The sequence below is a fragment of the Zosterops lateralis genome (genome assembly GCF_965231275.1).
Source record: "Zosterops lateralis genome assembly, chromosome: 4".
Taxonomy (NCBI): Eukaryota; Metazoa; Chordata; class Aves; order Passeriformes; family Zosteropidae; genus Zosterops; species Zosterops lateralis.
Window position 1 is genome coordinate 10,053,177 of NC_139765.1, and position 16,269 is coordinate 10,069,445.

General features: G+C 36.8%; 1 protein-coding gene across 5 annotated transcripts in view; it reads right to left on the minus strand.

Moving 5' to 3' along the window:
- The window catches only part of PLEKHA5 (pleckstrin homology domain containing A5), a 158,995-nt gene that overhangs the window by 40,482 nt on the left and 102,244 nt on the right, over nt 1-16,269 (minus strand). For all 5 annotated transcript variants that reach the window (XM_083859605.1, XM_083859604.1, XM_083859603.1 and 2 more), the window contains exons 7-10: nt 14,756-14,828; nt 11,124-11,224; nt 10,089-10,204; nt 4,693-5,160 (exon numbers count right to left, since the gene is read on the minus strand). In XM_083859605.1, the coding sequence (XP_083715731.1) occupies nt 4,693-5,160; nt 10,089-10,204; nt 11,124-11,224; nt 14,756-14,828 (758 nt within the window). The remainder of the gene's footprint in view (nt 1-4,692; nt 5,161-10,088; nt 10,205-11,123; nt 11,225-14,755; nt 14,829-16,269) is intronic.

Sequence of the window (16,269 nt, forward strand, 5' to 3'; positions counted from 1 at the left end):
TTATCCAGCTCTCACCTTTTATGATACTCTGAATGCCATCTAAAAAACACTCAAGAAAATCAAGGCAACAGCTCAAGAATCAATGATACTGACTGAATGCACTGTTAGCAGCCAAAAGTGGATCCTTTCTCTCTGATTAGCTCCTGCTGATATAATCCATATTTCATCTTTTTACCAGTTTGTCAGTCTAGTATTGTCAAGTTTTGATCAAATATTGCAACTTGTCTATATGCTGGATAGGTGAAAGTTTTTAAAGCTTTAAAGTTCTACACTGTTTCCATATGGTTTCCATATCTCCATTTGAAATGTTTGCTCTTTCAAAAGTGAAAAAATATCCTGTTGTTTCCCTAAGAAAATCTTGAGCAATTACTACAGACATAAAAAAAAAATAAAATTTTTTTAACAGCAGTCCATGGGAAAACTGCAGCAATTGTCTAAAGAAATTATATTTCTCAATTGTCAAGGACAAGCCATTCCATATCAGCCATTCAAGTGAAACAAAGAGCAATACACATCTTTGTTTGATAATAATATTTTATTGCTTTTCAACTCAGATATGAATTCAAAGGCTTATTTCTTTAATTTTTTGCCCCATTAAAATTCTGGAGTTTTATAGTCATTTAGCAAGTTCCAGCATTAGTTGAAATACAAAATCTTCTATACCAAGGATTGATGCATGCCTAAGTATGACAAAGCACCTCTTGTTAATTTTTTAGAGGACAAAATCTAGGTCATAAACATTGATTTATTCATCCCTTATCTAAAATGCAAATGAGCACCTCTTAAAGCCTTTTGCTACAGAGCCTGCATATGATTGATGCTTTGCTTATAGACAACAAAACCAGCCTCAAATTAGACTTGATTTAGCCATGAGAGGGCAGCAGCTTCCAGCTACACCCCACAGTAATCCCAACTAAAATCCCTGCACCATGAAGCACCAGAATCTGGAGATGGTTTTGAGTTACTTCAGGACCACAAAAAACCATTAAAGAAATTATGTAGATCAAATGGCAAGGTAAACCAGCTTTATGCATGTGAGATCCTTAAGGAATGACTATCAGGGAAATTGATGATGGTAAAACCACTTTTCACTGAAAATAGTTAAGCTGAGTATTTACAATCACCTGTAACATTTTGAAGATGAAAACTGCTATAAAGAGCTTTATGTACAAAATCTGCTACAATTTCTAAAGCTTTTCAAGAATTAGTGAAGAATTATCTCCACTTCGTATTGGACAGCTTCCCATTCTTGCAAAGAAATTTTAAAGAGGGAAAAGGGATTCTAAGTCCTAGTCTTCTGTTGCCAAATCTGCTTAAATGCCTCTAAATTTGTTTAGTAACATACCATTAACGATAAGGCTTTTGTCCGTCTCCACATTTACAATCAAACAAACAAGATGCTTTTGAGCTCCATTTCTAACTTTCAAAACAGAACTGTAGCTATACCCCACAACAGCTACAGTGTGGCCTGACATTTTCATTAATATATTTAGCAGCAAGACACACCTCACTCACTGAAGCTCCTCACACATTTTATTAATTAAATGGGCAGTGTAATCCTGTTGGCACCTCTAAATATCCTGAACTTGCAAAAAAGCTGCCTGAAGTTCTTACTGTGCGAAGGCATCAATTTAAAATTGTGTGCAATACTTATATTCTAGAACATTAAAAAAAAATAGCATAATCCATCTTGAATTGGTAAACCATGAAAACTCAATCACCTCAATATTAAGTAAAGAGCTCAATCACCTCATTATTAAGCCTTGTAAAATAAAATCAAAAATTAAAAAAAAAATCTAAATAGATTCATCAAGGTACTCTTGATACTTGCAAAAATGTCATTCCAATCAAACCCAAAACCCAACTCCAGACAGAACTGCAGCTTCCAGCTGCCCTGGACACAAGGGGAGACTGCTGCAGCTGGGTCTGAGGTTGCAAAATATTTCTGCAGCTGTCATCATAAATAGCTCCTGATAATTGCTCCCATATGAGAAAGAGTCTTCCAGAGGTGTTTGCAGGCACCTTTAGAGGTTGTCTTTAGGGCTGCTCTTGGGTAGCAATAGTGGTTCGGGTGTCTGAGTTGGATTATCTGAGAAAGCAACTTTGCTTCTGAGACTTTAGGAGCTCAGTTCTGCAACATTATGAATATCCTCAGACTGGAATCTCAAAACAACCCTTCATCCTAATGAGCACAAATACCAGCTGGCCCCAAATACAGAACTTCCACCTAAGACTCAAGAAAGGGCAGCAGAGTGAAGATGCAAACCTGAGGTTTTATTGCAGGCATTTAGTATTTCAGATGAATCTTACCTAGGCAAGGCAGAGAGAGGCTCACATCCTGAGTTAGCAGCAACAACAAACATGACTTAGTAACAAAAACTCCTTCTGTATCTTTTCGCATTTGAGAAAGACCACTCTATGTATACCACTTTTGTGAAAAACATTTCTATTCATAACTGACTTCTGCAAAATTCAATGAAACTATACTGAAGTGGAAAGTGCTTATTTTTCATTTAAACCATGTGCATTTTTGGTTTAAAAGAAGTTTGCCTTCCTAAAGGCAGCAGTTTATTTATGTGGCTTTTGCCAAACTAGATGTCTAGATCCATAGAAACAACAAAACACCTTGGGAATGAAAATCTACATTGCTGCCATCCTCATTACTTTTTTGGGTAATAAAACTACATAGGGGTCAGCCTGTTCCTCTAAAAAAATTAGCAGTTATATAGTGAACCTTTTTCATTCTACATAGAGGACAGCTAAGAGCTCCTCTTTTCTTTTATATATAGTCATTTAATGGAATATCTTTGTTAATATTTTAGCATTTGTCCTAATTTTCTTTTGCAGCCTGACACACCAGAGATACTCAGTTGGGTCCTCCATGATTTCTCTAATGCAGACACAATAATACAGATGCACGGGAAAGCAGCTCGGTGGAAAGTCAGCAACTTTTCCCCATTAAGCAAAGACTACTTTTTTCAAGAATTCAAGTTATGAGTTTTACAGGTCTTAAATAGCCTTAGGATCCTCTCAACCCAACCTTAAGCTTCAACGTAAACCAAAAGCTTTTTTCTACTCTCATTCACCAACTTTGATTCTACTTAAATTTCTGTCTCCAGCCAGAAACTGGCAATCTGAACAAAAATAAAATTTTAAATTTAAGTGAAGCCCCATCTAAAAGACATCACTATATACACTACAAATTTGGATCATTATTCAAGGCTATTTCCATGCAAAGCAAAAAAAGACAGCTCATGGCCAATTCTCCTTCAGTTTGCTACTTTTATGTAGAACTGCATTTGAAAGCATTTATGTTATCAGTGCCACCCTTATCTAGGCAAACAAGTGTTCCCTATACTCAAGAATAAAATACTGTTAAGTAGTAACATATTGTTAATAGCACTTCCCTTATTTCATTCCCACAAAGAAATCAGTTTTAGGGTTTTTATACTTGTTCATAGCTGAAAAATAGCACAGCTATTCTAATTTCTTCTGTTCGGTTTTAAGTTTTAAAGTCCAATTAAAAAAACAACAACTGCATCAAAGAGCCTTCTGAGTTCTCATTATGCAAGTTTAAATAATAAAATGAAAGTCAGGGTGTGCAAATCCATCTGTATTGCAAGTTCAAACTTGATCAAACTACTTATGATGACCATTTTATGAAACAACACATTAACAATTCCTAATTATATGTAATGAAGAGCTAAAAGCAGTGAGGAAATGTTCAACCTTGGAAGTGGAAGCCAAGTTCATGGAAAATTTTCAAGACTTTGCAAAAACTGAGAAGCCACCAGCTACACATCTTGAAATTTGTGGGGGACACACATTTTCTGAACTTGGTTTATCTTAAGCTCTGCTTTGCCATCTATCTATACACAAAATCCTTCATTTCCAGCTCTTCGAAGTATCTCCTGTGATAGCACCTCCATACTTCCTATCAAATGTAATATTAAAAACCTTTTACATTTTCCTCCTAGAGCCACTTGTCTGTAAGGCAGGCTGGAAGCAAAGTCCCTACACTTCTGTCAGACAGAGAAACTGCTATTGGCATGACATTCAATATTGCCAATCATTCACTCATAGTTCTAAAGCTTCATGAATAAGCACTAGGGCTCAATATTATAACTGGGTGATAGCTAATTTCATGAGAAGAGAAGCTTTAAGCATCAAGCTACATTTCTGTCTCTTACTTCTAGATAAATCTCCTCTCTCTTTCTCTTAATTTAAAGCTGGTTCAAAGTTTAAAAGCTCTTGGGAATGTTTTTTAAAGAATTTCATTCAAAAATTCATTTAGAATTTCAAAATATTATTACAAGAATTTGTAAACAAAAAATGCAGAAGAGAAGGCAATTTCAAGAACAGCTTTTGAGCGGAAAAAGAATTTTTATGACTGATGACACCCTTTCCCCTGCTAGGACAGGGAAATTTCCAACACCCAAAATGGGTTTATGGCCATTTTCTTTAACTGAGTTATTAATATACTTTAATCTACTAATAACCATTCAAATGCTATTAATAAAAATACAAGTGCTAGTAAAAGAAACTTTCAGACATCTGTCCTGAGAAGTCTTCCAGACATTTCTTACAGAGAGAAACAAAGAACGTAATTACGCAACATGCGTCAAGAACTAAAGAAACTAACCAGGGCACAAACCAGAAAGCGTAAAAAAAAAAAATTTACACGGTACTTACCCTCTTGTTTCCTCCTCCTGTCCTTTCCCCCTCTGTATTTTAATCCACTGCTCCAGCTGCAGCATGGAGTTGGTTCTCTGCATCACGCGCTCGGAGTCGGCGTGCACCGGCACCGCGTTGTGGTGGGCGCCATCGCTGGCATCCGCCAGCACCACGCCCACGGGTTTGTTCTCAGATCCATTCAAGTGCACGGGTCTGAAGTGTCCACCTGGAATGGTGCTTATGGGCAAAGTCCTGTACTCGGATCCCAAAGGGTTCAGCTTCACGCTGTTAATTTTCGTTAGCGGTTTATCTTGCCCGACTTTCTGGAATCCGTATTTTTCGGCTTCCAAAGCTTTCTTCTCCTCGTTTTTGTTCACTTCTCTGTTCTTCTGGTTATTTTGTGCCTCTGGCTTAATTAGCACCCGATGGCTTGAAATATTATTTGCCTCTCGAGGTGATGTATTTTCAACAGTGAATTTCTCTATTCTGGAAGGGAATATACGAAAAGCTGTAATACCAAAAAAATGTTCCTTACAAGGAGTAATAAAAAATTGGAAGTTATTTCAGTGAACCCCTGTCCATATATTTTACTACAATATCTTCACTTTGAGAGAAAAAAATCAGGACATTTTCACAATAATCAAGGACAGGTTGGGGGCTTTTATTGCTGTTGTTTTGGTGTTCTTTTTCTTTTGTTTTAATTTTTGTTTGAGGATTGGTGGTAGTGCTTGATTGGTTTGTGTTTTGGTTGGTTTATTTGGGCTTTTTCTGGTTGGCAAGTGTGAGCATTGTTTTCTTCTACACTTTTCTCTTTATTTGTTGTTTTAAAAACAATTATAATATGAGAGTTTTTTTAAAATTCAACAGTCAATTAAACCCCTAGAAAAAAATGTGCACAACAGGAAGTAAAGCCAGAGTCTGAAAAAAATGGACGTTCAGCTCCTGGAGGCTGAAAATTCAAAGGGTAAAAATATTCAGTGGCTCTCCAAGACTACGGCTTCCAAATGTCAACAGCCTGAAATTCAGACGATTTTCAGAGTCAGCTTGTGATTCACAATACTGCTGAATTTAGCATATAATGAGCTCCTTTAAAGAAAGCAAATGACTTTTCGTGGTCAATGGTATCAATTAGGTTGCTCTGGTATGTTATCACTTTGGCTGGCATACATTTTGTGGAAAATAACTGTGGCTTTTCTAATTTTAAGGGGGAAAATAGCTGCTGACTTAAGGAACTGTACCACAAAAATAATGATATTTTTGGAATTGCTACTCCTTTACAGTATTTACACAAGTACTCAATGTTTGCAGTTCTATTAGTGATCTTTTTAAAATTTCAAAATGTCAAGAGGCTCTATCTTTTGCCATACTGGGAGGACCTGAATTTCAATTCCAGCTCAAAAAGTGACTTTTGGGTTTAGTTCACTAGAAAAAAAAACCCCAAAAACCACCACTTTAAAAAGTTTTGCTCTACATTTTTTGGTATGGGAGGAAATTAAATTCCTTAAGATTACATCTCTGTATAAAACCAAATAAGAACAACACTTTATTTTAAGATGATGTTGAGTTAACTTTTCATTCTGTTTTGCATATTTTTTTTTTGCAAATGCATTATTCATCTTTATAATAGTGTCCAGTTTAAGTGTCTGTAAAAAGGCCATCACACACACAACTTACCAATATTGCTTACCCAGTAGTGAAAAAAGGCCATTTATTTTTTTCCCCCCAAGACCTTAAATTGTTCCCAAGACCAAACATTTGTGCCATTTATCAAGGTTATGGGAAAAAAAAAAGGATCACCCCCTCACTCCCATCTCAAAACTGTACTACTCAGTCTTCTACCAGAAATCAAAGGAATTTCCCAACAAGAATATGAATGAAAAGCTCCATTTCCCACAATTATCAAGTCTAAAAAAGGGTGTTAAGATTTCAGTTTTCAGCCAGCACTCTGGAGTTTACAAATGAATATAAAAACTATCTTGCAAATAATCCTGAATGTGTACATTAATATTTGCAGTATGTCTCAATACCACCACCCACCCTGTTATATAATATAAAACTTTTTATAAACCTTTCTCAGGTGGCTTTAGAGCAGAGGAGAAGATGGAAAATCCAGGGTGGAGAGAGAAAGTGGCATCTCTAGGACACTCATCATACATATGGTCAAGTCAAGCCTTGGCACTGCGCTCAATTCACACTCTCATAATAATTTCCACTGTGTTTTAATTAAAAATCAGCAACTCCCCAAACCACAGAATTGTTTTTCCATGCAGCCTCATGCTGCATCACTCATTACTACAGCAGAGCCAAACATTTACATTTTTACAATCTTTGGGATGGTGTAGAGGCTGAAGGACTGACATTCAAACAGACTGCTGGGCCCTCTTATCTTGGTGGAACCAAATCAGCCAACTCTGTGTGAGCAAGGGATCCCTTTCCACAGTGAAGGATCCATATGGGAAAAAAGTATCAGAAACAAATGCAAGAAACATAAACCCATATGTATATTTGGCTCCATATTTATAGCTAGCTCTCAAAGACACACTCAACAAAGCTTGCAGGCTATTTGAGGACGGGATAGGGAGAGGAGGAAGAGAATGAGCACTGAACATGGGTCTTTCAGCATATGCTGAATGCAATTTATAGATTTCTGCAACCAAACAGGAATCATATGTACAATATGCAATATGTAACACAGGAAAAGTACTATTTTATGCTGGTTTATATAAAGAAATAATGCTGAAAGGGCTGGAGAGGGGGGAGCATGTGATTAATGATCTGATGGACATGAGGACTGTGATTTAACAAAGCAAGGCAGAGGCATTTGAAAAAGAAAAGCCATCTTTTCCAAGCACACTGACGTCAGTAAGCCCCCACTGTGGATGTCTCTATGCTAACAAGTGCTTTTTTGGCAGCCTGGCTTATGCTGCTCAGGGAAAGTAACTACACCAGGAGGGAAAAAAGCAATCTTTTCTTAGTACATGCTGCATCACTGAGAAGAAACAAAGGCTGCAGCACACAAGCTGACAATGAAAGGTCAGAAAAATGACACTCAGACCTGGGAGAGTAGAGAATCAGCATTTAGAGTGAAATGGCAAATCAGTGTATTGGTGGACACTACCATCTACAAACACAAGCAAGTACCCAGAGAGGGTGTCTGAGATCCTGTGTGGACCCATAAGACCCAACAGATCCTCACTGACTGAAGTATTTGGTTTAATTATTTTAATAGGTCTCTCAGTACATTATTAAACTTCAATGTACTATCTAGGTAAAATCAAAACTGTTTAGAAAGCAGTAATTACAATTAAGTCAATAGGGCCAAATACTATTTGTCCTTCCCTGCAGCTAAACATCAGAAGGGAATATTTCTGCTGTTAGAGTTCTAAGAGAAATGGGTACATTTTTATTCTCTCACTTCAGTATCTTTTGTGTGGTTTACGTGGCTAACTATGTGTGGAAAATAAGAGTAGTTTATGAAAAGAGCTTGGCAACACCCCTCCCACCAACTTAATGTTTTAAATATTCCTTTTTTCTTTATCCTCTCCAAGGAACTCACATCTCCAGAAAAACAGACACAAAAAACGTGCTAAAATAATTTAAAAGATTTGGTTTAACAGACTGTTGGATTTGATTTCCAGAGTACCATAAGCAGTGAAGTATCTTGATTCATAGGTTTAAAGAATTATACTCTTGATTTATCATCGGGCATTTTAAATTACTAATTTAAAGTGGTCCAACATCAGTTTACATGAATTTTTAAGGAAGCAAGTCTTAATTATTCATTTATTGGATTGCAAGTATCTAGTCTGTTGGAAAACTGTATTCAGTGCAATGTCAGAACCTTTAAAAAATAGAACTCAGAAACTAAAGCACTGCCAAATTTGACTGAAACAAACCCATTTATTCTTAAGCCTCATATATGCCAAATTTTAGGTTACTTAGAGATGAGGTAATAAGACACTTAATACTTAACAGATTTTTACAGAGAAGGACCAGTATTTCTCCAGCATAAGATCATATCCTGCTATGTTTCTTTTTAAGAACTTAAGAAACAGCCAAAAAAGATGGATTCTTTAGAAAACAGATGTCTGAAGGGTTTTCTTCTTTATTATAGCTAACAGATATAAAAGTCTTTGAGACTTGCTCTTGAAATCTATTTTCTCTGGAAGTAATTATTTCAAGGCTACCAACAAAGTTTTCAAAGAGGTCACATCTACTTCTGTTTTGTTCTGAAGTTTCTTGCCTCAATCAAAACAACAAGATGATGTTGTACAAGTTGCTTTTCTGACAAGTGTTTGGCTGCTGGCAAGCCCGTTCTGCCTGTGATATTCAGATATTCACAGTATTGCAAATTTCAAATGAAGGTCATGTCACTGGTTCAGAAAAAGATTCAGAACAATCCCCTTCAGTTTTATTCCTTTGCAAGTGTTTATACAATGGATATGTGATTTTTGTTTGAAGTTAAACTGGTTTGATTTGGTTTAATAATTTCTCCATATGTAAATTACCATTGTATCTGCAACACAAACCCGATTTTTCAGATAAAGTTTATTACTACTAAACTTCTCTGGTACCTGTGTCCAGGAGATTTTTTCCTTACTTTTTTAAACTCAGAGTTTTCTCAGCATTGCTGACATTTATTTAGCTCCAGGGTAGCAGGAACTAACAGAGTGGAGAACAGATCAAGTGACAGCAGCCATCAGCAATAACTTCTCTGCTGTCAATAACGAGGAGCTTTTAAACTTCCAATTGATGAAGTTTCCATTACAGATGCCATGGAGCTGACCCAAGGGAGCACATTCCAAGAGAAAATGACTCTCACTGGAGAGGCAGCAGCAGACAGTGCTCAGTCTCTGAGAACACAAAGCTTCCGGTGATAATTTGCTTTTCATTGTCACTACACGGGCACAGGAAGATAAGGCTCCAGATCAGGTAAGCAGAAATTTGATGACAGCTTAATGATGAACAAGAATGGCTCCCCACAGGTTGCCCACAGGTACAAGTGGTTAATTTAGCCAGAAACTCCAGCTGTGAATTTGAGGATTATGACAGGTTTAAGCCAAAGGCTACCACCAGTTGAGCTGCTGTTGCTATTCAGTCAGGAGGGCAGGGAAGTCAAACATGCCTGCACACAGCATTTGTCATTGCACTCCTCCTGATGCCACTGGCTACAGGGATAGCTCATTTTTTTCTTCTAGCTCTCCTGACAATCAATATTCAGAACAGAACTTAGATTATTTTTGCTACTTCAATTTTTTTTCTGACACTGTGCAGTTAGTAAGGAGTCTTCAATATAAGGAGAAATCACTTCAGCCAACTTACATTCTATTTTAAGGACCACTCCTTCATTAAATAAATCAAATTAAACAAGAGAAAGCAATTCACTGTTCCACTGTTTTGTCAATGCACACTACCTTTTCACAGGCTCTGTTTGCACAAGTGCAGCATCTATCATGGCTTTCATCCACAACTCCATTTCCTTCCCTGTATCTGTGCAGAAATAATAGGTCCTCATGTTTGGATGAGCTGCCTGATTGGAAATGACATGGTCATTGCAATAAAAATGTAAGTTTCTGTAAAAGAAGAGAGGCAAATATTGTTACTGCATATTCACTCGAATGCTTTATCTAATAAGATTTCTGCAAACAGTATGATCAGAAAAAAAATATCAAAAGGAACACTGCAGCGTGTCTGGTCACTGCATTCGTATTTTCAAAATACCTGCCAGTAATTTTTAATTACAGCTGCTTTTTCATTAATACATTAAACAAAAATTAAACAAAAAAAAAGCCCTTAAAATCCTTCAATCTACTAAAAATGATATGAGCATTCATTAATGTAGATGAATATAACTGTTATAAGTAAGATTTTAGCATGGATTTTTTAGCATAGCAGTGTCAATGACACAGTAAGTTTTAATCTGTACTTACCATAGTAAATAAATGATGTCTTGGTTAGGAGACCAAATGAAGTGCCAAAAGGAGCTCATAAAACAACAATAAAAAAAGTCAGGACAAAATGCTTAGTAAAGTAATTTATATCATGATTTAAGATTGTCATGAAACACTCCTAAGAGTGTGATTTAAGTGATAATAAATTCTTATTTTTATTTATGTGTAAAGATACCTAATGAACTTTCATTAGTGGGGCAAATTCAGCTGCAGATGCTGGTTTATAATTCTAAAGCATCACACAGGATTTAAGATCCAAGAACTAAAAACGAAAATACTAGTACTAAGTGATATCCCTCCATTCCCCCATTCTAGTAATTATGTCTACATTTACACCAGGCTAAGCACTTGAAATTTTTGCTACTCTATTATGTAAAAACCAGGCTCAGAAGCTGTTTGTCAATCCTTTTTTACCTGCTAACTCTGTCAAGTGAGTTTTTGTGACCAGGCTCTTGTGCTTTCAGATAGGAAATCAAATGGAAAAGCTGATTCCCTCACCTTGAAGGCATATTTGCGGTTAATGTGGTCCTCAGCAGACAGCACAGATATCTGAAAACTAGGCAGAAGAATGCTCCCCAGTATTCCTTCTTCTTTCTCATCTGGGAATGCACACTTGGATTAGAGAAATGCCTTTGGACACACAACAATTGCATTCTGACACTCCATGAAACTCTTTCGGCCACACATGAGCACTAAGGAGAAGTTTAGCTCAGAGGAGAATGAATTAAGAACCAGAAACCTACTCTGAAGAGCAGATGGAAGTCAAGCCTCTAATTCAGTGACAAGAACAAGAACACCACGTATCTACTGCCTGCTCAGTAAAAACACCTATAGCAACATAAGTAGTTTAAAACACTGCTTAAGACTGTTGGCCTTGGAGAAAGTGGGTACATTTTTCTTCTGATCTCAGGCATATTATGTTACATAATCCCCATCATAATACTTCATTATGAATTATAATTGTAATTCCCACAAAGCGTTTACACTCAATTACATTCCATTTGTAAGAATGCACAAGTTTCAGATAATTTGTAAAAAAAGCCCTCCCACAAAACAAACACCTTTTTCCCAGAACCTTGTTTTACATAAAATTTTAGATCAATATATCATAATAAAAAATTGACATTTTAATTGAAAGCCACAACCAGCTTTTAAATCCAATTATACTTTAATAAAGGAATAATTGGTGCAATTCATAAAATTGGTCTTAACTGTATTTCATGTACAGAACTTCTCTTCACAATCAATATCTTAGACACTGTCCCCATAACACTTCTCTTAGATGAAGATAGTGCCCACAATAAATAACTGTATCTATGAAATGATAAGAAGAAAATTATCTATATATATATCTTACATAAAAAAAAAATTAAGATGAAAACAGCTATTGCAAAATTTCAATGAAAAATTAACACTGTTACAATTAAAATACACTTAAACAGCATGACAGGACAATTGCTTATGTGTGGACTTAAAAATCTTCTCCAGGTTCTCATTTATACCCTAGATTTTGAAAAGCCAGAGCCTTGATTTAAGTTATTTATATGGGGAAAGTTGTGCCTGGCCATTTTAGTATCACATGACAGATTGGATGTAAAAATGATGCTTTCTGGGATAGTAATTTAATTACAGAGATGAGCATAAATTTACTCCAATTAGAGGGTAGAAAAGAAATGGAATGGATTTACTTTTGGGAACTCAACAGCATCTTTAAATATGACTGAAACCATCCCACCTTCCCTTCAAATATTAACTCCTTGCTAGCCACACACAAAAATGTGCCCTGTCCCCGAACACATGGCAGATATTGGGGTTTAGTTTATTTGGACTTCTGTTTGGGGGAAAAGTTCTCTTTTCCAAGATCACATTTTGACTAATGACTGAGTAAATCTCTCACTAGTGCCGTATAACAGCATTAAGCATTTTTGTTCCACTGAACAGCTGCATGTCTGGAGGACTTTGCTCTTTGTTAAAGACATACTGCTACATTCCAGTTCCAGATTTTAAAAATCTGTTTCAAATCACACTTGCTTTTATCTACATACCCCACTGCCCCATATCCATCTTTACTGGTGTGCTGTGCATGAACAGCACACAAGAAAAAGAGGAGATCTTCTGTCCAGTTCTAAGAACTTTAATTTGTGCCAAAAACAACCTTCCAATGTAAAACTGGACAGTCCTTCCTTCATGCCTCTAGGGAACAGAAAAAAGTATTTTCTAACCTGTAAGAAAATACTATGACATGATTTTTCTTTTCATCTATAAACTGTACTTCAGCTGCTAACATTATAACACAATTCTGGAAGCTCAGTAAAATTTACTAAAAAAACCCAAAGAAACCCAAGCACCACAACTGCACAACCACAAACAGGGTCTGTGGTTTGATCTGGGAGAACGTGCATGCCCCTCTCTGTGATTACATCAACGTTATTTTATTATCAGAAAGAAACCTGCATAAGCTCTCACTGTACACTTCTGAAGATCATATCAGTTGATAAAACTCTTGACTGAATTGGCTCTCAATGACCACTACAACATGGAAATATAGAGCAGCACTTCTTCTTACAAACACCAAACAAACATCACAGCATTTAAACTGTTTACCACTTCATTTTGGACTATCACTGCAGACATTTAATTCCAGTTTAACAGATTTAACTACTTTCTAATGAGTGATAGATAAAAGCTACATTTATCACGTAAACAATTTATATTATTCTGCTTTTATTTCAGAGTGTTGGGCAGAATAACATCTAGAAAATAAAAAAGTAAGATTATAGAGCTGTTTATACTTATTTTGTTGCTGGTTTTGCTTATTGCTTTTTTTGACAAACTTCCTGTGCAGTGATTAAATTCAATTAAATCTGTTCTTGAGACAGCTATAATGTAGCACTCTCTTTATAACCTTTTGAAGAGGATGCCTGAAGATATGTTTAAAATAAACCTGTAAAAAACACAGAGTATATAATGATCACTTAGGTAACCCCAGTGTAACTGCATCAGTCAGTTGATGCCTCTATAACTGGAATTTTAGTCTGATTTTGACTCAGCAGGGTTTATCCAACTCTGTGTACCCCTTGGGGCAGAGAAACGAAGCCTAATGATCAGATTTGAAAAATTCAGAATTTGTTAACTAAACCAGCTGCAAACAGAGCTTTCATGTTTCAGCCCTGATTTGTTTTTGATTGGATCCGTGCTGTACTTCCAGAGAAAACCATTTTAAATTCATCAGTCTCTGCTTTCAGCATCACCAGCATCAGTACCAGTTCTACCAATTCCAAAGTTTCATCCTAAACTGAAACCCTTGGCTTCCCTTCACCCACAGTTAAGGCTGCAGAGGGCCCTGTTACCATTCCTCTCTTTTGCCATCCTTTACAGTCCTCTTCCCTCTCAGCCTGCTTCAAGCTACAATGGCTGTACACTTTATTTCAGGATTGTGTTTCCCTATGCCCAAGTCCCATCTGTTTTTCTCCTCAGGAGCACTACAGCTCATAATCTGCAATGGTGAAGAGATCACTGACACGCTTAACTCCAGACCAGAATGAGAAGCAGATAATTTTTTCCATGTAAAGTAAGTCTGCTCTAGCTACATGAGGTTACTAACAGATTCTTTTGTTCCAAATACAGCAGAGACTTCTACTCATGGAATTGGACAACGTTTCATTTTATAAGTATTCATGAACACTGATTACAGTTCCCAAAGGCATATATATCCTCTTTATCATTCTAAAGGCAGAGCTTCAGCTCCCCTGCACTACATCCCTTCCCTATCCCCATTTCAGCTACTTAATTTGCATAAAAATCAGATTTAACCCGACATACTTAGTTTAATTTCCAGCAACAGAAGCTGTGAGAAAACTACAACCCAGAATTTAGTAACAGAGGTGGCTGTGAATGGATTTGCCCTCTGAACAACAGCCTGGCAGGCAGGAAGCAATTATGTGAAACTGGTAATTAAGAAAGAAATAAAAAAAAAAGATAAGAGTAGCAGGCCTGGATATTGACAGCTATACAACTATTTTAATCCATTAAGTTAAGCAACAGCTTAGTTCTTACATTTGAATGGTGTGTCAAAAATTTATCTGCTGCCAGCAAAATTAGCAAACAAAGGCCTCAGGGGCTGAACTTACCTCTGTAATAGAAGAGACAGAGATCTGAGAGCACAAACCAGCGCTTCTTCCACAGCTTCATCCCAGTGCTGTCCTGCAGGAATCACAGGGACCAAGTCACAACACTCAGCCTGGTGACAGCAGTGGCTCACAGCATAAACCAGGCCCTGCACAACTGTGCTGAGAGCTCATTTCCTTGTCTATTTTAACTGTTTGACTTCTCATCCTGACCTGTCACTGCAAACAAAGTCTGTGACCCAGGGAGCCTGAACTTAACAGAGAATCACAGAACTGTTTAGGTTGGAAAAGGCAGTTTAGGTCACTGAGTCCAACTGTTACCCTGCACTGCCAAGTCCACCACTAAACCATGTCCCCAAGTGCCACATTAACACATCTAATTACACCTTCAGGGCTGGTGACCCAACCACTTCCCTGGGCAGACAGTTCCAATGCCTGACAGCCCTTCTGGTGAAGAATTTTTTTCCCCAATATCCAACCTAAAAGTTGAGGCTATTTCCTTTTGTCTTGTCACCTGGGAGAAGAGATCAGCCCCTACTTCAGTACAATCTCCTCTTAGGCAGCTGTAGAGAGTAGGGAGGCTCTGAGCTTCCTTTTCTCCAGGCCTGCTAGAGATTACAATCTACAGTTTAACTAATTAAAACAACAACAAAGAAACTTTTTTCTCTCAAAGACCAAGATAACACTTCAGGTACATCCTCCTTTGTTTTCCAAAGAAACTCTCTGTTGAACTTTGTCTTCTACAACCATTCATATATCTAGAGCAAATTTCTTTCCCAAATAAAGTTTATTCCTACAGCAATTTAATTTTCTTTTATGCTTATAACCAATTTACACCACACAGCTCAGAATGAAAGGCTGCCACCACTACTGCAGTGTAAATAAGCCAGAGCACTGCAGCACACACATCTCGGTAGAATCAGATTTCATAAATATGTTAATTTGTTCCAAGAAGAAAAGTATGTGTGAATTAGCAATATTCTTGTAGTAAATAGGTTTTGTGACAATGAAGAAAAGGAATTCTATAATGAAAAACTGTGAGGTGGGTTTGTTTTTGGGGTAGCTCCCCAGCCCAAGAAAAGTCAGGATCATTTTCAGCCTTGTATTTCAAGCTCTGCTCTTTATGGGGTGGGGGAAATGAGCTGAAAGAAGAAGAAAGGATAAACCAAGCACTAGCTAGGAAACATTATTCAGAAGAAGTATGTTCATGATAAAAATCTTCCAAAAAAGGACTTTCTTGGCTCTAGACTTAAAAATTAGCAGAAAAACGACAGAAGATCATTACATGCATTGAGACAGCACACCCTGAATTAAACAAAAAAAAAACAAAAAAAAAAACTCTCTGTGATTACATATAAATGTTATTTTATTATCAGAAAGAAACCTGCACATGCTCTCACTGTACATTTCTGAAGATCTTATCTGTTGATAAAACTCTTGACTGAATCGGCTCTCGATGACCACTACAACAGGGAAATATACAGCAGCACTTCTTACAAACACCAGACAAACATCAC